This window comes from Trichosurus vulpecula, chromosome 2 (genome assembly GCF_011100635.1).
Source record: "Trichosurus vulpecula isolate mTriVul1 chromosome 2, mTriVul1.pri, whole genome shotgun sequence".
NCBI lineage: Eukaryota > Metazoa > Chordata > Mammalia > Diprotodontia > Phalangeridae > Trichosurus > Trichosurus vulpecula.
Window position 1 is genome coordinate 208,754,518 of NC_050574.1, and position 24,627 is coordinate 208,779,144.

At 37.0% G+C, this 24,627-nt stretch overlaps 1 protein-coding gene across 1 annotated transcript in view; it reads right to left on the reverse strand.

Moving 5' to 3' along the window:
* Positions 1-24,627, reverse strand: part of ACVR1 (activin A receptor type 1) — a 161,540-nt gene that overhangs the window by 76,024 nt on the left and 60,889 nt on the right. Inside the window, exon 2 of the mRNA XM_036745127.1 lies at positions 4,100-4,173. Within this exon, the coding sequence (XP_036601022.1) occupies positions 4,100-4,166 (67 nt within the window). The 5' untranslated portion in view covers positions 4,167-4,173. The remainder of the gene's footprint in view (positions 1-4,099; positions 4,174-24,627) is intronic.

Here is a 24,627-nt window from a genome sequence, read left to right on the forward strand (position 1 = left end):
AAAAATAGAAAAAGAAGAAGTCTAGCAAAAGATATAGTTCCTTAAAAGAATTCTCTACAAAACATAATTTCAGCACATTAGAATCCGTCTACTATAACTATTTCTGTCTTACGACCAAGGTTAAAGTTCATATGGCGGCCCACATCTGTAATCTCTGGTACATGGGAAGGATCACTTTAACTCAGGAGTTCTGAAATACAGTAGGGCTGGGGAGAATTAGCCACGCTAAGTCCAGAATCACATAATGAGTCTTCTATGGTCTCCCCCTCCTCCACTGGCCATCTTCTGGTAGAGGCTACACTTGCAACCTAAGCAAGACTTTCCCGTCTATGAATGAATGAATGAATGAGTAGATAAATAGTGCTACAAAGAAACAGATAAATAGTTAAAGTGAGATTAAAGTATACATGCCAACTTGGGTCTTCCTGCTAAACGTATCACAGGTTCAGGGACACTATGTGAAATACAGATTCTAGTTCACCTTGACTGTTCCTGAATTAGGTAATCTCACACTTAGTTTTCACAGGTGTCAAAATAACCAACATTCTCTCTAGCCCTCAGTAGTTATAAACCTGGGGTCTGTGAACTTTAAGAAATATTTTTTTTATTTCAATATAATTAGTGTCCTTTGTAAGCATGTGTATTTTACTTTAAGCAATTAAAAGCATTGTTCTGTGGAAGCATAATCAATCTTCCCGGGAATGCCAAAGATGTCGTTGACACAAAAGGTTAAAAATCCCTGCTCTAGAGGATGAATTCTGCAAAATATTTTGAGGAAAGTTCACTCACACAAACTACCTTGAAATGAACATTAGCCTTAGGCAATTATATTATTTTCCTCATTTGCTAGTTTCTGTTTCTGTACTCTGAGAAACTAGGGGTATTTTTTTAATTGTTCACTCCTCTGCTATTTCTTTAGGGGATGTATGTGGATGATTTTAGTCATGTTTTATTTGTCTAATAAGGGTGTGGGGGGTAATGGGGGTGGGTGAGAAACTGGTGCTGTTGTGTGAAAATGGGTGGAATTTCAACAAATCTCTTCCACTCGAGTCCTCTGATCCTCATCCTGCAGAGGTAACTGGGTTCTCAAAGGCTGTATCAGGTCTTACTTAACAAGTGCAGATCTGGAGAACTTTGGATCTGTTGTCTAAAGATCAAACTCACTAAAGGTGGATAGAATCCTCACCCGAAGATGGGCTGCCAGGAGGTAATTTTTTTTAATCTTCTTTTTAATCACAGCAACTTGAGAAGTCATCTATCTGCTAAAGTATTGATGAGCAGAAGACCTCCTCACAACAATGAAACCACAGATCGCTTGGCTCGACCACATAATCAGCTTCACTACTTCATCTATAAACTCAGGTTTACCCCACTTATAAAACAGGAGACTCTCTTGATTTAGGTAACTTTCTCAGACACAACTAAAGGAAAAGGTCCCTGGTGCCTATTTTACTACCCTCTTATATAAGCAACCCCATCAAAACATATTTTACTCCTCCTGTAGGCAGTTTGTCAATCTAGGCAATTCTGACTTTTTATTTAAGGTAATCTAAGGTTCTATGGGGAACTAGGTGGTCCAGTAAATAGAGCGACAGACCTGGAGTCAAAAAGACTCATCTTCTTGAGTTCGAATCACTTGACCTCTTCTAGCTCCATTTCCTCATCTGTAAAATGGGGATAATAATAGCACCTATCTCTCGGAGTTGTGAGGATAAAATATCCTTTATAAAGCACTTTGCAAACCTTAAAGTGTTATATAGATTCTAGCTATCATCACTGTTGTTACCATTATCTTTACGGCAACTAAGAAGACATCTGAATCGACATATTCTACCTATTCATAGAATGTTTGATCTTGAAGAAGCCTAGTCTAGCTGCCTTCAGTGAAGTGACTTGCTCAAGGTTACACTGATAATTTGTGGCAGACTAGATCCCCAGTCTATTGGCTCCTAGTCTAAATTTCTCTCCATTTATCCCTTTTGCTTCTACCATTAGAACTAGAAAAAAAATGCATTTGGTGGTCAAGAACTAAAATCTTTAAAATCTTTAATGTCTAGTACGCTCATATTTATTTCATATTTTTAGTAGCAGCAAATAAGCTCTGTATCACTGCCTAAATAGAACAGATGCATTAGATGCCACCTCCCTTTACTAAAAAAAAAAAAAAGCCACCATTCATTTGATAATAGACCCAACAAAATAAGGGGTAAGAACTGAATATTTTTTAAAAAGGTATTTTACAGTAGAAAGGAACAGAAAGAAATACATAATGCTAAGACATTTCTCTTACTACCCCCTCCTTTTAAGAACTTTTTGACAATTCAGCAAGAATACAGAAAAATTCAAAGAAAGGCCTAATCTTTCTTCTATTGTCAAAAAAAGCCAGAACCTTTGTGGTTCATAACAAAAATTCTATTTGATTTGTACCCTCTTGCCCCTAACTGGCCTAAGGCATTCTGAGAAATGATACCTTTTGAAATTCTATTATTAAGTCAAAGTTAAAATTACTTGGGTATCTAACAACAAACACTATATGAGAGTCCAAATGCCAGCTTTTGAAATTCTATCATACAGTCAACCTGGAAATTATTTGGGAACCTAACAATGAAGACCATCAGATGGGTCAAAGGTTTCTGTTGTAATAAAATGCTTACATAACTCACTAATTTTCACTGAAGTAAATCTTCAATAAAGCAAATTTCATAATGTAAACCTTTTGAGACAGAAGCATTCATCATTATACAGATGTTTTCTTTATAAATGATATGTAGTCTAATATACTGGGCCTGTATATGCTTCTAAGAGGAAAGAGAAAGCTAACAATAGCAATGCAAGTACAGAACTAAGACTTTCTACAATGGTGTCACTTCTGTATAATAGTATAGCAGAAGGCATTTTAGCTATTCTTCAGTATGCAATCAAGTAAAGTCTTATTACAACTTAAAGCACTCAGTCTTAAAGAGTGAGCAGTAAGCTCAGAGGTCATCTAGTCCAACCTACACAACACACAAGCTTTTCTAGAACTTTATGTATAATGAAAGGGAAATATGAAGGCTGATATATTATGAACAACAGAAAACAAGCGCACATACACAGGCACATACAGTTAAAAGCCATATATATCTACTATCCTAGGTTCCCAATGCTGGAATTAATGATTATATACTATAAATATTCCAAATATTTTAGAATACCATTTTGCTGGAATTCAAAATATAATGTGTTATAGTAAAAAAAAAAGTCCTTTGCTATCAAAATAGCACAGAAATAGAAAAGATCATTGTGATTAAATATCTCTACAGAACAAACCCAACTTTTATACATATATATATATATATACACATATATACACATACATGTGTGTATTGTACACGATTTAATATAGCAAAATGTTGGTTCTATAAAAGATGCCAGAACCTTTCCTTAAAAAATGTCATTGGATTAGATTTAAATATTAAGAATGAATAGCTATATAATATATTGAGGGAATGGGAAAGGGAAGAGAACAAACATGTATATACCACGTAGTATATACCAGGCAGTGTGCTAAGTGCTTTACAAATTTTACATCATTTGATCCTTACAACAATCCTATGAGGAAGGTGTTGTTATTATCCATTTTACAGTTGAGGAAACTGAGACAAAGAGATTAAGTAACTTGCCAAGAGTCAAACAGGCACTAAGTGTCTAAGGCTAAATTTGAACTCAGGTCTCCCTGACTCCAGGCCCAGAGCTCTATTCACTGCACCACCTAGCTGGAAGAATTGTGATCCAAAGGTAAAGCATTTTTCTTAAGACATACCTTGGTTGATTTAATAAACATTATGATTAAATAAGATATTATTTATACAAAGTACTTATCTCAATGCCTGGCACATAGTAGGCTTTATATAAATGTTTATTCCTTTCCCTTCCCTCGTTCACTGGTCAACGTGCCATTCAAATGTTAAAGCTTTTGGGGAAAATGTCATCATTATTAAAATTTTGTAAGTGTATATAGGCAAAGAAAATTTAAACAGTATATTTCCTATACATTATTCACTTTTATAATTATTCTCTATCTTATAGGTGGGGGGAATGGGTATGAACCATGCCTTACCTTCCACACTAGGAGAGGGGAAAGTTATCATCATGAGAACAGGCAGAATCATAACTCCATCTAACATTGTACAACTGTAGGAATAAAGAAAGAAATGTAAGCATGGATACATTTGAACTTCAGATAAAAGCTATCCTTTTTTGAATTTTCTAATTCATATACTACAAATCCAACTTCCTGGTATAATAAAGAGTATTTTCTCAACCTGATTACCTACAATGGTGTTCCAAAAGTCTTAAAGTAATTTTAAGCTATTAAGACTTTTCAGACACTCTATGTAATGAAAGGATCAAGTACAGAGTGCCCAGACTGGCACTCGGAACCTTTCTTATACATCCCACAGTGATCACCCCATACTTCCAAACAAATGCCCTCTGCTCCTAAAAAAGTATCTCCTTTCAGTCCACCTGCATTGGATCTAGGGCTTAACAGATTATCTGAATAATTCAAGAATGCTCTCTACTCTCATCTCCATCTCTCCACCAGGAAATCCCTGGTTTCCTTCCAAACACAGCTTGAGGTGCCCTCCCTTCCAAATCCACTTTGTATTTATTCTGTATGTACTCATATATGGATATGTCTGTCTCTCCCGTTCTTTCTCTCTCCCTTTTTCTCCCTCTCCCTCCCCCCCCTCTTCTCTTTATCTTGTGTGAAAGATTTTGAATTTTTCAAAGTGTTCAGCCACTAGATAAACATCCCCAAATAATAAGAGCTAGTGGTTGTGTAGTCCTTTCAAGTTTGTAAAATGATACACACATTATGTTTGGGGTGGGAGGTGGGGGAGAGGGATGGGATGGACAAGAGTGGTGCAGGATGGGCCGGAATGGATGAGTTGCAAAATGCATTAATGGAGGGAGGTTCCAAATGAATGAGATCATAGATCCATCTGGGTGGTTTAGTAATAACCCAGTGAGGAAGGTGATATAATCCCCCATTTACATTTTACTTGCTCACCATCACACAGCTAATAAGTATCTCGAGGCAGAGTTCAAACACAAGTTTTTGCTAGTTCCACAGACCATATCCCAAAAGCACACTGACCATCCAGGCACAAATATGCCATCTATTTTATGGTGTAAAATTAAAAATTAATATTGAAGAGCTTGAATAGCAAATAGAGAATTCCACTAACTTCAAAAAGAAATTAGATAACTAATATTAGGTCAAATAATTTTACTTCTTTTTCTGAGGGAAGGCAAAAAAGACTTTCTGCTTCTAGGTTTTTCAGCTCACTATTATTCACCTCCCAAACAGAGATTATCCAGAAGGAAATTAACAAAGGACAGCTGAAAACTTAATGTTTTAAAGTACGAAACTACATGTCTATCAAAAAGGAAAAGAGATTACAGGGTTCCTCAAGGAATCTTTGTAGGAATAATTTCGAAATTGGTGTTGGTGTAAGCCTCCACTGTCACTTCTTCAATTTTCTAATTTAGGATTTTGAAAGTACAATTTAAAATGACTGGCCTGCCAAGGAGTAAGGAAATTGGTGAGCTTGCTAACAATAATCCTGTAAGTACTTTATTTTTAAAATATAACTACTGTACGAGTCAGAAACTATAAAGATCTCTCCTGAAAACATGGGTGCATTGATACCTATCTCGCTCACGATTACTCATGTGTCACCTTTCCCCAAATCTTCCCAGGGAAAAGTGAAAACTGCTTTGTCTAAGTACTTGATCTAAGTCCCTCAATTTGTGTTTCTCTTTGGAGCTCTCTGATAGCTTTTCCTTTTTCTCATCCTCTGTCCTTCTAGATCACTTAACTGGCCTTAATACGTACCTGAAGACCCAGGTTCTGCTATTTTTTGTATTTCTTAAATAGAATCTTGTTTCTTGGTTTTAGTTTACATAATTGGCCTTTTTTTTGATACACCAAAAGATTTCCATTGATTTTTAAGAACTGTTTTTCTTAATGTGACTCTGCACTGATTTTTCACTCTCTATACATTCACACTTTATGGGCCTGAAGCCTTCAAATGAAAAAGATTTACTTTGACTTGATCAACTTTAGCCCTGCCACAATGTCCAAAGCACTTGGCCCTTGGAACAGCCTACACACCTGCCGAGAAATAAAACTTTTAAAATTAACTGTTACAAGATTAAGCCTTTTATCATAACCTCTGCAGCTTTAGCTCTTTGTCTTTATTATTTTAGTAGATGAAAAGGAAATGTTGGGAGGAGTCCCAACGTTAGAAGGGAAAGAAATCCCTTCTAGAAAGAGATTAGGCAGGGGGAGGGGGATGGACATTATTGTTTCATGATAAGCAAAAATCAACCACCAACATTTTTTAACCCACAAATGCAATAAAAAACCATCCCCCAAAATGCCTTCCATCAGGCTGGTTAGTTATTATTGTGCTCTACCAAAGAACCAAAAATAAAACACTAATTTAGACTCTTGAAAACAAAGACAAAAGTAGATACAGATTTTACTCCCCTATGCTATCTAGCTCAGTCTAATCTACAGTGTTCAGATAGCTGAAAGCCTGCCAAAATTTTTGGAAAAGATGTCAGGATCTCTTGCTGGTTGCCATTTTGTTCTAGAGAATGGAGTTGCTGCTGTTAGCTGGGTAATTCAGCTAGTTTAAAAATAATCCTGCAAAAAGGAAAAGCATTTTGAATTAAACTTCCTGATCAGACTATAATCAAAATCCTCATTGACCTTAAGTCCCAACTTTTGACCCACAGGGTTTTATTTCTACACAAAACAAATCACTAAAAATATCTGATTTTTCCCCAAATCCCCTGTCCTCCAGTATCATCTTACTGAGTGGTTTCGAGTGTGGGCTGAAATTTTGAATTATAATATAAAAATGAACAGTTCATATCCTTTTACCCAACAATTCCACTGCTGGCCATCTACGCTCAAAGAAGTCAAAAACAGAAAGACTCAAAAAGTACCCAAATATTAATAGCAGCACTTTTGTGGCAAGAAAGAACCAGAAGCAAGATGGATGTGCATGAAATAAACTGGCACCTGAATATAATGGACTGTTTTTGTGTATTAAGAATAAGTGAGAAATTCAGAGAAATATGGTAATATTTCTATAAATAACAGTAAATAAAATGAGAACAAGATAAACAATACACATGACTGCAAAATCAAAAATGAGACAACCACTAAAAGGAAGCCAAAACCCTGAGAAATTGTTATAACCAATCTTGCTACCAAGTATAAGACAAAGAAAAAACATACCCTCTCATAATTAATCATATTTAATCATATTTGTAGGTAACAGTCATTGGAATCAATAAAAGGCCTTGAGGTTAACAGAGCACGGTAGACATCATCATCTCATCTGATCCTCACAACAACCCTATGGAATAGATGCTATTTTTTTGGTGGAAACTGAGGCAGAGGTTAAGGTGAATGAGGTCACAAAGCTAGCAAGTGGCTCAAACAGGATTTGAAATCAGGTCTATTCTGCTACTAAGTCCAACACTCTTAGCCACTACACCACCTAACTGCCTTGTAGGGATGTTGTAGGGAAGAACACTACAGAGACAGAAGGTAGAGTACATTGGTAGGTCACAGCCTATCAGATGTTTTTCTTTATTACAAGTAAGGGATCAATTTTAGTGGGATGTACAGTCAAGGGAAAGTCATACTCTGGTAATAAAGGTGTAAAAGAAAATTAATAAAAAAGAAAAAAGTGAGTTGACTGGAACCAGGAGTTCACAATGAAATGACAATATTCCAAGGTATCTACAATTAGTTCAGGGCTATTGAAATTACCTGTCACTTCAACCCTTCTACTCTGGATTCCTGTTTCTTAACTTTGACTACCCAGTGGCACAGAGAAATTACCTGAAACTTGATATTAAGCAATTGCTATTACAGAGATATACCTGGGGTCATGGGAGAAAGCTCATTAACACCAATATCTTGGTCAAGCAAGGGAAGGTGCCAATGAATATTGTTTTTAAAATGCCAGCAGGAAAAAGAAAAGTCCTATGTACTTATAGCTTATATCTTTCATGAGTCAATCAAAATTGAATTTCCTGGGCCTTGGTACTTAGCAAAATGAAGTCTATCTGTCTTGGAGGGTATTCTTTATTTTCCTATTCCCAATGCGGATCTATAGACCCTATCTTATTTTTGGTCTAACCCAAATATTTTGCCATGGTCTAAAATGCATAGGATCCTAGGCTATCAGATCACAAGCTATCAATCTCTCTCAAAGTCTCACCTGAATCACCTGCCCAGATTAGAGTATACTATCTTAAAATCACTTAATATTACTTTCTATTAAATCTAAGTCCAGATGAGTACAAATAATCAATCCCTTGAAGTGGTCTCATGTATTTGAATTCTCACTATTCAAAGTTATAATTATGTAAAATACAATAATTAGCTCCAGTTCAATGGAAATATGTATTATGAATTCAAATACTGCTACCATTTCAAGGATTTCATTAGCCACACTAATCTGGACCTAGCTACCAAGTGTATGGGGCAACTAGGTGGTGCAGGGGATAGTGCATTGGGCTTGGAATGAGGAAGACTCATCTTCATGATTTCAAATCTGACCTCAGACTTACCCCTGAACCCTGTTTGCCTCAGTTTCCTCATCTGTAAAATGAGCTGGAGAAAGAAATGGCAAACCACACCAGCATCTTTACCAAGAAAAACCCGAAAGGGGTCAGGAAGAATCAGAAACAAGTGAAACGATTAACAGAAACACCTAGTATATATTTGTATATCTATTACACTCCCATTCCCCTCCCCTAATAAAGTTGCTTGAGAGTAGGGATTGTTTCATTTTTGTCCTTAAATGCCCCTTCTATTTAGTATGCATTAGGCACTTAAGGAATATTTATTGAATTGAATCTCTGGGCCATGTGGTATGGCCCAGACGAGGTATGGATAGTTTTTGCCATACTGCAGTATTTCCCCTAGGTGCTACACTTAGGGTACTTCACTCCCTTTCTCCTTTCTGACCTTCGAGGCTTTAACACCATGCCTCAGCTCTAGTCTCAATCCTAGAACCTCCTTTAGAGTATATGGCCTTTCTACCTTGGAATATCCATGCATCCATGCTGCATTCTCCTAACTCTGGAACATCCCTCCTTATGCCAGGCCTTCTTCCCTCATTGGCAAGTTTCTCTCAGGGACTCCATTTTGCGGAAGGGCCTTGAGTCAGCCTAAGTTCATTTTCCTTCCAGCTGTGCTTCTGACTGCCCAAGGATCTCAATACCACAACCCTGCTGGCATCTTCACCACTCTCTTCGCCCTTCTTTTTTACTCCATTTTTTTGTGTTGTCTTCTCCATTAGAATGTAAGCCCCTTGAAGGCAGGAACTATCTTTTTGCAAAACTCTATTTGTATGCTTGGGACTCAGCACACAGTAAATATTTAATAAATGCTTGGTGCCTTGCTTTGTTAACTTCCCAATAATAGATCATAAATAAATATTTCCAAGAAATCAAAAGTAGTTCTTCCTCAGAGAAAGTATAGAGACCTCGGGACTTAATGTGTCCTTTTCAACATGGTATTATTTCCTACACTGCCCCAGTCTCACTCTCTTGAGAGACATAATGCTCCCATGGTACTCTACTAAAAACAGATCCATTACCAGGGCAGGAGAGATAAAGCTGCTTTCCAAATCCCATGGTACTCTTCATGCTCCATTTATAGATCAGACTGATACTCAGTTTAAGGAACTTACATTTCGCTCAATTTCTAACATGTGTGGGCTTGAGACCAAGCTTGGCACTTCTCTTACTTGTCAGAATTTACAGCTGGATAAAGCCACAAGATACGCCGCATACATTACCGAATAATCATCACCACACATTTGGATACAGGTCACAGAATATGCAGCATTGCAATTATCTCTGGAACTCAGTGCAGCAGCCAAAAGGACGGATGCTGAGGCCCCACCAGAATACAGGATGATGTTGCTGAAACTTGGACCTGCCAAAGGCTCCCCCCAAACCTCATCTCTGACTCCACCCTCCTCTCTCCACTCCCCTTTGTGGTTCCCCACCACCTGCTTTGATATAATACCCTTACCTCGAATTTCTCCTCACCAGAGAGACCCAAAACTACTTTACTCTGAGAAGACTTCCTACATTAACTTCAACCTTTCTCTCTTCATGCAAATATGCTGCATCCCCATAGCACTTAAGTACTCGGTTTTCTGCTGTTCTATTTTACACTGCTTAAGCCACATGGTAAAAATTCTCAGATGATGCCTGCCTCAGACAGTGACTGACCACAGGCAGACACTTAACCTCTCAACCTCAATTTCCCCAATTGTAAAATGGGGATAATAACAGCACCTACCTCACAGGGCTATTGTGAGGATAAAGTGAAAGAATATATAAAAAGTACTTTGTGAACCATGAATCATTATACAAATGCTACTTATTACAATCAATCATCCCACGTGTCTTTAGTTATCAGATATTTTGAGAATCCTAGATTTTTTAGATCTGGATAATCATTATGATAGAGAAAAAATCCTATAGATTATTAAACATTAAGATAGAGAGATGAAAAATCCTATGGATTATTAAGCATTTAGATAAATAGAAAGATAGATAGATGGACGGATGGATGAAAGGAAAACCCTATATGCCCAAGTTGACCATGAGCTGTCACAATCTTTCTGAACCTCAGTTTCCTCCTCTTTAAAATAAGCATAGTCATAGTTGGGCTCCCTAGTTGACTGGAGTCATTGCAAGGAAAGCCCTCTGTAACTGTAAAGCACTATATAAGGAGCTAAATCCCTTGATTTTATGAATAGGCAAACTAAGATCCAAAGGAGATCTCACCCAAGTTTCTTATGAACAAGGGCCCTGTTTTCCATTCCTTCAGTATCCCCATATAGCACCTGTTAAAATTCTATAGACTTACTTGTCACTCAAATGATTACTGGCTTATATCCAGGGGTGTGCTGGAGCCAGCTTGGGCTGGCTCAAGCCTATTGTTAATTTTCCATGTGAGCATTAGTGGCAAATGCTACAAATCATGGCTTGATTTATTGTTGTACATTAATAATGCAGATTAAACTTAAAAGTGCACCCTGCCTACTTTTACACACACACACACACACACACACACACACACACACCCGCATATCCCAGAAAGCCAGTTCTTAAAATTCACCAGCACCTCTTGCTTATGTCTCTTAAGAAATTTGCATCAGAATTTTTTAAAAAGAAAATGACCAATATTTAGATGCATATGTGATACTTTTCTACTTAATGTCATAACTTGTAGAAAAGAGTAGTTTTCTCTTCCTAATTAAATTTCATACTTTCTATCACCTCCTCCTGCCCAACGGTGGATGGCTTGTAACATGGGACAAGTCACTCACCTACCTAGGCCTCAGTTTCATCAGTTTCAAAATGAAAGGGTTGTACTTGATGGTCCTTCCCAGCTCTACATCTATTCTTTTATGATCCTACATGGTTCAGTAGACTATGAGTCCCCTGAGGACAGGGGCAGTCACAATTTTGTAACTGTATTTGCAACACAGCGTCTTGCACATAAGGGACACGATAAGTGTCTATCAATTGACTGAAAATAGCTGATACTCTGAAGCTTAGCTTGGATACAGCACTATAATTGAGTCAAATAATTCTATCCAACATCCATTGTATTCAGACCTGGAATAACGAAAAGGGCTAATGCTGACAGAGAAGATTGGTGTTAGCATAAGGAGAGACCAGGTAAATCTATGTCATTTCCCCCTCTGAAGGCACATATGTCATTTATATTCAGTTTCTCTGAGGAGGGATATAACCACAGCCTACCCAGTTATGCCCACCCAATGGTTTAAGTCAGGGCTGTGCAACCTTAGGTTATCTTAGGGCCACATTAAAATAAAATAATTATTCAAGAGCCACACACAAAATAAAAAATACAGTACACTAATAGAAAGTGGGGGAACATGCATCATCAATAAGACAGGTGGAGGGTCAAAGTGCAAATGCAAACATAAAACAACAAAGCGACAACACAATAGTATAAAGGTAGGGGCATACTGACTAGTCTGCATTGTACAGACAGAACACATCCCACAGATCGATTGAAAATTCCATGCGATATGTTCCGTTTGTGATACTGCTTAAAATCACCAAAGAAAATTAACATCGAGATTATTTATTAGTGATGGAATTACAAAATCTAATACACATTCCATGCAAATTATTATTTTATTTTTTTGCTCGTGAAAATTAAAACCTACAGGCAGGTCTCATAAAATCGCAGTGCAGGCCACATGTGGCCCATGTTTTGGACAGTCCTGGTTTAAGCGAAAGAAGCAAACTCTAGTCCTGAAGAAAAACCTGGCCAGCTTCTCTTTGTGTCCAGACATCTCCCTTAATAACAGAGCTCAAGGAAAGGACTGAGAAACTAAAGAGGTAGTAGGAGTGAGACTAGCCCCCAGTCAGAGGGTTCAGCTCTTTTGCTTGGGACTGGATAAATCAATTCTATCTGATCAGATCCTTTCCTATGAAGGTAAAGAGTTAATATTTCAAGCCTAACAAAATTTCAGTTTCTAAAGAATTATGTTTTTCTACACAGTTTTTATATAGTATTTATTAGGAGAGGAATGAAACTCCAGGAGAGGTTACTGAAATTTCTTTGGAAGAGGAATAGATTTTAGTCTCTAAAAATTGTAACTCAGTAATTTTTACCCATTACTTGTAGTTCTACCTTTTCTTGACTCAAGCATAATGATGTCATTTTGGTCCTCTTCAAGAGGAACTTCAGAGGAACACAGAATGAGTCAATTTCCTCTTCCACATGACAGTACTTCAAATATCTTAATACAGCTATCACTATCACATCTCATACGGACCCCTCCTCCTAGAAGTCTATTCTAACCTAAAACCAGATCTCTCAACCATTCTTCACATGACATGGTTTCCAAACCCTTCACTATGCTGGTGACACAACTTTAATCTTTTTACACAAGACAGAGAGAAAGAAGGGCTTCATAATAGTTCAAATGAAGAATGAGTTAGGTTTTTCTGGTAACTACAGCACCTTCTTGGCTCACTTAGGGAATGAGGTCCACTAAAATCCCAAAGTCTATTTTCAAGCCCCACATGAACAGTCAAATTAAATGTCCTTTTGCAATTTCAATATTTGAAAGCTCTTTTAGCCATATGCAGACCATGTTTGTCTCTCTTAAATTTCATCCTGTAGATTTCTGCCATCAATCCAAGCTATCAATTTTTTAGAATCTTAATTTAAATAACTGTTAGCTATTTAACTCAATTACTCATAAGCAAATTTTATCAGTATTGCTTCTGGCATACCTCTCTCCAAATTATCTGTAAAAAGGTGTCTAATTCAAAAAACAAGATGCAATCTTATACTAATCTGTTATATTCAATGGGTATGGTTCTTCTAATACCTCCAAATTCTCCTAATAGCCATATTATCCAATCCACTAGAATATCATAAGAGACTATGAAAACATTCTTCCCCTTCTTCACCATTCCGGCAGGACTAGAAAACAATGTAACATTTAAGTTGCACTGGTCCATTTGAAATACTTAAGAGTCCTGACACCATCCCGATTACAAGGTCACCAAGGGAGACAGTAAGCAAGAGTTCAAGTATTCCTCAGTTTTTGCTATAGCTCTTACACCTTGAGAATTCTGGGGCACATTTACCTTACAATGAATCAAATGAAAATGAGGAAGGGTACAACAGGGAAGACATCGTGTTTTCCTTATCTTTTTCTGTATTTCTATCATTGGCTGGCTAAGTCAATTTTAATCATTTACTCCAGGGCACTGGTGGAAGGAGGGAGGGGAAGTAGTCTCTACCCCCTTCAATAAATTCATAGGAACATAAATCTAGAGCTCAACTGGACTTCAGAGTTCACCTTTATCTTATAGACAGTAAATTACCACCCATATAGGTGAGGTGATTTGCCCAAGGTTACACAGGGAGTTAAATATCAGGTGAGGTGTGAACCTGTCTTCTGCTTCTGAAGCCAGTAGACTTTTCATTTTTAATATTCTGTCCCACTTCATTAGTACAGAATTCCTTTATATAGTCCTACTATTTAGTAACTCCATCAAAAAAGAAATTGCTAGTTTGGCATGACTTCTTCATATACCCATGCTGGCTTACTTTTTGACATTCACGAACCATCTGTTTAATAATCTGCTCTTGAATTTTGCCAGTGATTGACATTAAGCTAAGTGGTCTATAGGTTCCATAATTCCCTTTGCCCTACCTTTCGAAAACTAGAACATTTGGCACCCATCTTCTGGCATCTTTCCTGTCCTTCAAATTTCTCAAAGATCACTGAGAGTAGTTTTGCCATAGCCTAAGATGTATAATTCATCTATCTCTGGAGACATGAACTCTTTTGAAGACAAATATATGCTCTCTTATAATCTTTCTCACCATCTTTGGCCATCAATCTCTACTTCTGTGGTTCCTACAATTTCTAGTTTGAAGATGTTTTGTCCTTGAATGGATATACAAGTCAGTAGGTAGAATTATTCACCTTTTTTAGCTTTTCTCTGTGATATGTTAAAACAGTAATTGATGTTTCCCAAATACTATTCCAATTCTTTCTTTGATCATCTTCTTGCTACAAAAATACTTTTAAGAGCCTTTTCTGTTATTCTTGGCAATTTGCCACAAGTATCTGCTAACTCTAAATGTTATCATTCCCAATACAACACTTAAAGGTTTCTGATACATTTTTGTTTTCACTCTTGGTCACGTGCCCTTGCTTCCATGCATACATACATACGTATGTACATACATATATACATATTTTGTTCTAGGTAACTCTTCTCTTCCCACCTCTTTCACACACACTCATCCCTCTTGCTTACTTCAGACAAGTACTATATCCCATTTTTCTCCTGTCAAATGCAGTCTTTTGTGTACTGTTTTTTCCCTCTTTTTAAGAACGTCGAAGGAAAGTAACTAGCATCCTTCACTGATATGGCCAAGGTGCCCCAATAATTCCCCTTCTCCAAACTAAAAACAAAGCACTAACTTTAGGCCAATTAGACAAGTTTTTAGGCTAAAGTTAGGTTAGAGGATAAGAGATATATTCTGGGGATAAAGCTTGAGTTTCTGTTTTAAAAACAACACCTAAACAACTGCCACATCCTACATGTGACCAAAAGTAGCCGTTCCCAAAATGACTCTGAAGGCCAAGGTTATATTTAATCAGACCTCAGCATCAGCTTGTTTCCAACAACACTGGCCACTGGTGAGATGAGGTAAGAGAGAGACGCACCAGTAATAGACACAAAGAAAACTCCAAACTGGAAGCACCATACCATAAAAACAAATGCAGAACCCTTCAAATGGCTCAGGAATGGCCTACTAAATAATATATTTTTTCCTTAACACTCTAATGGTTGAAATGTTGATTCTCAAATTGCCATTGGTTGGTTTTACATAGGCTTTAATAGTGCCTGGGGTCTTTGTAACCACAGTTTCAGGGGATTAGCATATAATTTTATCTTTCATGATTGATGAATACAAATGGTTACTTGGACACATTCTACTGTGTTGAAATCCAGCCCTTGGATCAGCTCATCCTGCACTTATCGAGAATGATTACAGATTGTTTCAGAGAAGTGGAGGATTCAGCTGAAAGAGTTACATTATAAAACATTCAAACCATGTCATGAAAGACAGTTGAAGACACTAGGGATGCTTAGCCTAGGAAAAAGATTAAAGGGGGAAAAAGAGGATGATAACTGTTTTCAAATATTTGAAGGGCAGCCAACACGGAAAAGAGACTGAACCAATCTGTAAATCACGTTATCTAGGACCCTTTCCCACATATTTATTTGCCTTTCTTTGACCATTCATTCACTATTTTACAGATTTTGACATGTGATAATTTCATAGTTATGCCACAGGTTTCCCCTGTATGGATGTCACACAAACACACAAGTACACACAGTGAACTAGTAACCAGAAGAATCAATACAGGGCAGAAGCCAAGTTTTCTGACTAAATGTCACATCTTTTCAATATCTCCTACTGCCTGTTGATAAGACTTGTTTTGATGACATCCCATGGACAGAAGTAGAAGAAATAGGTAGACATTGCAAGAGGGAGAATTCATGTTCAATACAAGACAGAACTTTCTCACAATTCTCAATCAATAAATGTTTTTTAAGCTGCTATTATGGGACAGGCATTGTGCTGGGTGCAAAAGTGGAACTGTTGAGTTGTAACCAGTATAACCCTTGAGATTACAAGTGTAACCTTTGAGGGTCCCTGACTTTCAAAGAGCTTATATTCTGTGGAGGAGACAACATACATGTACGTTAAAGACAGCTAGGTGGCAAAGTGGATAGAGCCCTGGAGTCAGAAAGATCTGAATTCAAATCCAGCCTCAAATACTTACTAGCTATGTGACCCTAGACAAATCATTTCAATTGAATGCTTCAGTTTCCTCATCTGTAAAAAAGGGGAAAAAATTTCCCCTGTCTCTCAGAATTGTTATGAGGATGAAATGAGATATTTGTAAAAGTGCTTTGCAAACACCATATAAAATCTAGCTTTTATTAGATACATATATATTTTGGAGGTTATTAGAAGTGGGTGGAATGGGCACATTTTGCAAGGTAATAACTTCAGTAGGCATGTTTACACACTTGGATTAAGACCACCAGTTGGGGACATTGAGAGAGAGGAGGGCAATGAGCATTTGTATGGTGCCTACTATTCACCAATAACCATGCTAAGTACTTTGGAGAAGAGATTACTGAATAGTATAAAAGGTTGGATTAAACAACCTCCACCTCCTGCACACTAAGAGGAGGATTTAAGTAATCCAACCACCCCTAATTACAGAATGATTGAAAGATCTAAAAATCTAATTTGGAAGAGAAAATAATAGCATCAAGAACAGGAAAAAAGGAGAAAAAAGACAAAGTTCACTTAATTGGGGGAAAATTTATCCATCCTATGCCTCATAAGAAATTAAAATATCCCCCCAAAACTTAACTGTTTATGAAAAGTCAGTTAATACTTTATGAAAATAATTCAGCTATGCTACATTCTGTATATTAAAGTATCTTAGTCACAGCCACAAACTAAACTCCTGTTCTACTTAAATTCCCCATTTCTTATTTCAATAAATAATACTTAAAGTCCCTAAAAGAATATCTATCTTCAAGGAATCTACATGGGAGGAAGAGGAGGTGTTTGGGACACAAAATGTCCACTAAGTAAATACAATTTTATTTGAGTAAGTAAGGAAAGAGTATGTGGGAGGGAGGAGGCTTTAATTGAAAGGGAAGACTTCCTTACACACAAATGCTGAGGCAGGAGATAACATGATAATTAGTACAGTTTGATCAAAACCTAGAGTTCATGAAAAGGTGTAACATGGTTATTAATGCCAAGCAAGAGTTTGTATTTTATTCTATAGGTAATGGGGAACCAATGAAGTTTTTTTTTTAAGCATAAGAGTAACACGATCAGAAGTGTGTATTAAGTAACTTGGCAGTTATGGAGAGATGGATTGGAGAGGAGGTATTCAAAAGAGGCCGACTAGATAATAACAGTCTGAATTAACGTTCAGATTAACATAACTGTTCAACTAACAAAAATAGAGTTAAGGGACTAATTCAAGAAAGCCTATGCAACTGATTGAGGAGAGGGGTACAGGGAAGGCTCATATGATTTCCAAGGTTATGAAGAAGCTAGGTGACATTTAGAATGATAATTCCTTGATTCCTGTCATTGCATGCCTCACAGTTGTTTCAAATAAATACAGTATACTTTATCTCATAATTCTCTTCCCTACCCCTAGAATGCTGGGCAGCAGATTTAGTAGACAGATAAGGAAACCTTCATCAACAGAAAGGAGCATACGTCATTCTCAGTTGCACATGGCACCTTCATAAAAACCGTCTACATACTTGAGTATTAAACTTAACAAATGTAGAGAAACAGAAATATTAAACACATCTTTTATGTTTTATACAATAGTGTTTAGCACAGTGCCTAGCACACAGCAGGTACTTAACACTTATTACTTTCCACCCTGACCAATCACGGTACAGTAAAATTATACTCAATTATAGTCAATAAAGGGCTCCCAAAGAAAGGATTAAAAATTAATTGCACATTAAGTAACTTAATCTTAAAGAATTGGTAGGTTAAAGGAAAAACATGTATACCATATCTCTAAATGCTTATATCAACAAGAGAATGAACAGAGGAGATGGACTCAGGATGCAGAATAAAACAATTTTTAGAATATAGCCAATGTAGGAATTTATTTTGCTTGATTATGCCCATTTGTTATAAGGGCGAGATAAAAATAATGGCTAGCATTTATATAGCATTTTTTGGTTTATAAAGCACTTCAAAATTTTTATTCTCACAACAATTCTGACAGGTGCTATTTTTTATCCTCATTTTACAATTAAGGAAACCAAGGCTAAGAGAGGTTAAGTAACTTGCTGAAAGAGGTTAAGTAACACAAGTTACATTTCTAAGGTTGGATTTGAACTCAGGTCTTCCTGACTCCAGGTCTAATATTCTATCCCCTGTACCACCTAGCTGCCTCAGAATATAGATTAATCTAAAAAAAAAAAAAAAGGTTAATTGTAAAAACAAAAACTTTAAACAAGACCAACATAAGGGACCTTTCTCATTTTCCCTGCTTTGTTGGGGGTGGGGGGGTGGGGAGGAGTCCAGCATGGTTTACAAGATGAAATAAGACATAACCCTAAGTTAAACTCACTTATAAAGCTCTATACCTCGCCAGGTTTATTAGGTATTACTGCCCTTTAAATAGTCACATTTCGGTCAACGCTTCTATTTCCTGTCTCCATATACAACATTTCATCCTTCTCCCTCCCTCCTTGCTTTATACAAGCAAGTCACCTCCTTCTCCCTTGGATGCTCTGCCTCGTCACCTACATCTCTCAAAATCGCTAGTTTCCTTTAAAATTCAGCATAAGTGTTCCTATTTCTGGCCTTTCCAGATATCGCCAGGTGTTGCTATACCCAACCACTCACTTGGCTTTGGAAGTAGCTCCCAGGAGCAGTGGATAGAGCACAGGGCCTAAGGTCAGGAAGATATGGATTTAAAACCAGTGAGACACTTGTTAGCTATGTAATCCTGGGTCAGTCACTGAACCTCTGTTTGCCTCAGTTTCCTCATCTGTAAAATAAGGGAAATAATAGCACCTACTTCCCAGGGTTGATTTAAGTATCAAATAAGATATTTGCAAAGCGCTTAGCACAGTGCCTGGCACATAATAGGCACCAGGTAAAATCCAGCTTTTAACTTGGATTATATTTTGCATTTACTTATATAGAATTATGTTTTTATAAACACTCCCCAGTAGAAGATAAACTCTTTGAAGACAGAAACTATTTCATGTTCAATGGCTAACACACAGTTTATAAACACTTGTTGACTGAGTTGATCCTTCCCTCAGAGGATTTACAATAACAGAATATGAAAACAATTAATCCAAACTATGTTAAGCACAAAAGGAGAGGCCCAAAGGGCAAGCATGAATATATAATAACTACAAAACATTCATTATCCCTTAACCTAGTCTCACTACTATGTATAGATATATGGTATGCATACATATATACACACGTGTGTGAATATATATACATATATCCCTATTTTAGGGAGGCTATTAAAAGAAAAGAACCATCTATGTAAGTATAATTCTAACAACTGTATTTGTAATAGCAAAGAACTGAGAATAACCTGTATGCTCAATGATGTGGTAATGGCTGAGCGGTGGTTTATTAATGTACTTGAATATCCTTGTGCCAGAAATGAATAGAAAGAAATTTGGGAAGACTTTGTATGAAGTGATGTAGAGTTAAGCAGACTCTGAATAAAAACATTAACTCTAGCCATAGGAAAAAATATAACAGCAGCCATGAAATTATTTTTAGAAACAAATAAAGATCAAAAGAGAGCATGGAAGCAAACAGAACATTTGTTATTTTTAAAAATACTTTTAAAAAACTGTACATAGTTTGGAGCTTATTCTTTTAGGTACAATCCTTTTTATAAATTTTATTTGAATGTTTCTGTTGATAGTTACTAAGTTTAGAATAAAAAAGTTAAAAAACAAAACCCCAGCCAAAGTACAGGAAGAGATCTGAGGAGGGAGACATCACTTGGTGACAAGCACTATCATCCCACCTGGTTTAATGTAACCTTTACATTTAGTCTCCTGGCAGCGAAAACAGGATGCCCATAATGACCTTCCCCACAAACCTCTTCACTAGCACATATAGTGAACACTCAAAACAAGAAGCCTTATCAAACTAGAAAGGTTTTAGCATGGGCCGGAACTGCATACTGTAAGCCTCTAGTCTGGGTAAATCTGTAGCCTGGGGATTGGCTGGCCACTCATATTCAATAAGGCTCCTTGGTGATTTTTTTTTGGGAGGGGGGGGGGCAGATTTGTAAAAAAAGTTGTCATGTTGGGCATGACAGCTTTCACGAATTGGAGTTTTCCTTCTCCTTCCCAGGAGATTCTCAAAGAATTTCCAAATCAAGCACCTCTAGAGAATCTTATGAGTTTCTGTCTTCAATTTAGGAAATTTCTGGCTTGGATTCATTCACTTAAATATTATAAGTGCCTAACTACTTTTAAGGGCAGTTAGGTGGTACAGTGGATGGAGTATCAGGCCTAAAGTCAGGAAGACTCTTCTTCCCAAATTCAAATCTGGCCTCAGACATTAACTAGCTCTGTGAACCTGGGGAAAGTCACTTAATTTTGTTTGCCTCAGTTTCCTCATCTGTAAAATGAGTTGGAGAAGGAAATGGCAAACTACTTCAGTATCTTTGCCATGAGGAGTCACAAAGAGTAAGACACGTCTGAACAAGAACAAACTACCAAAAATACAATCCCATCCCCACCCCCAAAAATACAGGCTTTGGTCTCAAAGTAAATACATTCTGCTGGTTTCTTTTGTTTTCCTGAACTGGGGTTTTAACTCATCCTGCAATTAAACCCAACGGATAAGATAAAACAGAAAGGAGGGGGAGGGGAGTAGGGGTGAACTTGTAATTTCTGGTGTGGGAAATGCAGATTCGCTTTTGTTTTGCAATTTATAGTCAGAGCAAAGAAAGGTTAAGTAAGAAATACAAGTAAGAAAAAGAAAATCTTTGCCTTGAGGAACTTACAATCTAAAGGCGGAACACAATACACAAAAAGTGTCAGGGGTCTGGGTAGACTGTACCAGGCACAGGAGTATAAAGGTGGCATGATGTAGTTCCCGGAGTCCAAGTCAAGCAGAACAGCTGGTGGGGAATGAAGAGCTGGCTGCAAAATTCTGAGCCCTCTATAAAGGGAGGCATTGGGAGTGACTAGACAAGGATCAGCTGGGTAATAGTTCTAGTCAGAAAGACTCAAGTTCAAATCCAGACTTAGACACTCCAGATCACTTGTGTGACCCTGGACAAGTCACTAAACTTCTCTTGACTTAAGTTTCCTCATTTGTAAAATGAGTCCAATAATGACACCTGCCTTCCAGAGCTCTTGTGAGGATCAAATGAGGTAATACTTGGAAAGCATTTTTCAAATCTTAAAGCACGGAGTGGATGGATGGATGGATGGATGGATAGATAGATGGATGAATGGACAGATGGATGGACAGACAGACAGATAGATTATTACTATTATTAGCCAGTCTGTGACAGGCATATAACTTGCACCCAGGTCCTCCTGGCTCAGAGGCCTGTGTTCTCTATTCTCTAAATCATGCTGCCTCTTCAGCTGAAAAATAGTTACTTTAAGGTATACTTACAGGTAGGCTTTTCCCAGATGGGGAGTGAGCAGATTTCCTTACTGATGCTTGCCCTACACTAAAGAGATCTCCTAGTATGGGAAAATGATTGAGAATTTTGAAAGGCCAACTTTAATACTGTTCCCAGTTCAGGCTGTGGCGGGAATAGCTATACAGAAAAAAAAAATCATGGAACCTTGAAATATTATATCATAACAATAATAATATCTTTTACCCTCAGTTTTAAACAATTCTTCCTTATGAATTCAGGTAATGTGGCTACACTTTCCCTGATAAACAGTTCAGCATTCCAAAGGTCTTTGTTTTAATCCTATTTTTCAAGTGATTCAATAAAACTCAGTTCTCTTTAATAAATCATTTCTAAGCACTTCATCAGAAATCCAAGTTTTATCTTGGAAATAAGCTTCATTCATCCTCTGTTGAGTTTGGAGTTATCAAGGACAGCAACTCAAATGGCAGGAATTGTCTGATATATGTTAAATATAATCACTCCCAATTATATGAATGTATGCCACCAATTAGCAAAACATGTTGGTCATCCTAAACAAAACTATTCTAAAATCACTTCCTCAATTATACTAATTGTAGTTTAAATTCTTAAACAAACAAAACACTTTATAAGACAAAAATTAAAATCGACATTTTTGACCGAAAATGGATTTTTCCTCGGCTGATAATTTTACATAAGTGGGTAAGGAAATGATTATTTTTGCCTTTCTTGGCACTCTTAACCCAGCCCTTGTTAATGCAGTAGCTAAACACAACGGCACTTAATAAATGCTTGTTGATTTGAGAAAGTTCTCCCAATTTACTAAATTTAATATGCAACATTATTACTGTATTTGAGGTAAATGAAGATAATCTGCTAGGGTTATACACTTCAGTAACTAGACTAATAGTCAATAACTAGATTCCAGTTCTGAAGGGTAACTGACAAGGGGAGGGAAGAGGGAGGTCCTGGCACAGTGAGGGGTCAACAGACAGCATCTGATGTGGAAATGAACAATGTTGATTCTCCAGGAAGAGGGCCTCAGCTCATATGCCTACGGGGTGATACAAAGTAACCTCTAAGACATCTTATATAGGTTGAAAAGACCTATTTCCTCCGAGCCTTATATTGACATATTATCCATGAAGTCCTAATAGCTATTGACTCTATTTACAAGGCCAGACTTCCAACATCTATTAATAGCTTTCGGAAAGGACCCTGAAAGGAAGTGTCAGAGAAAAGTAGAATTGGAAACCACAGGATTAGATGGCAGTGAGAAGGTATTTAATTAGTACATTTAGCAAATATTCTAGGACCTTTAAAGTGTAAAATAAGCTTAAACAGGACACTTAGCAAATGAATTTCGGGAATGAGGCAACAAGTACCCAAGCCACACAAACAGAACTCTTTAGACAGGCTCTTATCTATTTACATAAGCTAGCACCAGAAACTAACTTGATTTGCAAATCAATCAACTCAGCAGGATTTTGCTGACTAGGATAAAATGACTTAAAACTTTTCGGACTATTTTCTCCAGGCCCATAAATTTAAGGGGCAATTGCTTATAACCACAATAAAGGGAAAAACTCTTATAAAATAAAAACATTTCCAGACTTTCCTTGTCCCCATGCTCTTCCACTCCTTTCCCCAAGTCAGTATGTGATTAATGGAATTCTCTCACAACTTAGCTGCTTGACTGGCAAAAACATATTTCAGGCTAAGGCAGAATCAGATAATTGTGGTATGACTCAACAAATCCACAGCTGTTCATTTAAATATATCCATCAAAAGTATAAATATGAACATTCGAATGAAAATGAGCCATGTACACAGGGGTCAATGTGCAAGCTGAATTGGTTAACGTGAAAGTAACCACAACATAAAACAAAATAAAAAGGCTGACGAGATTTTAGAGGGCAGAAGAAAAACAGAAATGAACAGGTGCCCTCTACCCCCCTACAAAAAAAGGTCACAGATCTCTTATATACGGAAAAAAGCTGGTCAGATCAGTACTGTACAAAAATATTGGAAGCAGGGAGGAAAAAGGCAGCTGACTTCCAAATGAAAACATGCTTCATTGAAGATTTTACTATTCTTTTCTGCAGACTTCTCTTTGTAACATTTAATATTGTCATTATGAAATCATAAAAAGCCAAGAATGTTTTACAACTGTACCCCCAGAAAGATCAGCTCCAACTAGGTGCCCAATCTCTACAATTGGGGCTATCAACCCCTTCAGTAATCAGTACTAAGAAATACCGACCACTCCAAGAAAGGAAAAACAAGAAAAAAAAAATTAAAGGATATTAGAAGAAAAAAATGGAGAAAAGGAGAAAGGAAGGTAGACAAGTACACCAACAAATGCCCTTTGATCAAGCCGCACATTGGTATAGATGTCAAAGACGGCCTTCATTCCCAAGGTGCTGCTGGTTTTAATGACCTCACTGACAAAGACCATACCTTAGCTACAACGACATAATAATCCCCAGCTATATCAAATATCGAAGAAGAATAAGTGGATAAATTTTGTTAAATATGTTAAGGACATATTCAGCCTATTAAAAATTTGAGACACTTGACAGCCCAGGTTTATAAGGTATGATTTTTCTCTTTTAATTATATTATTCTACCATTGACCACAGCAACAAGCCCCAGGAGCTCAGATCTTTTGTGGAAGCTTTGGAGGAAATACAAAACAATATTAAACTGTATGTGGGTGTGTATGGTTAATTTTCAACTAACTGTATTGATTTTTGATTAATAATACATGTTC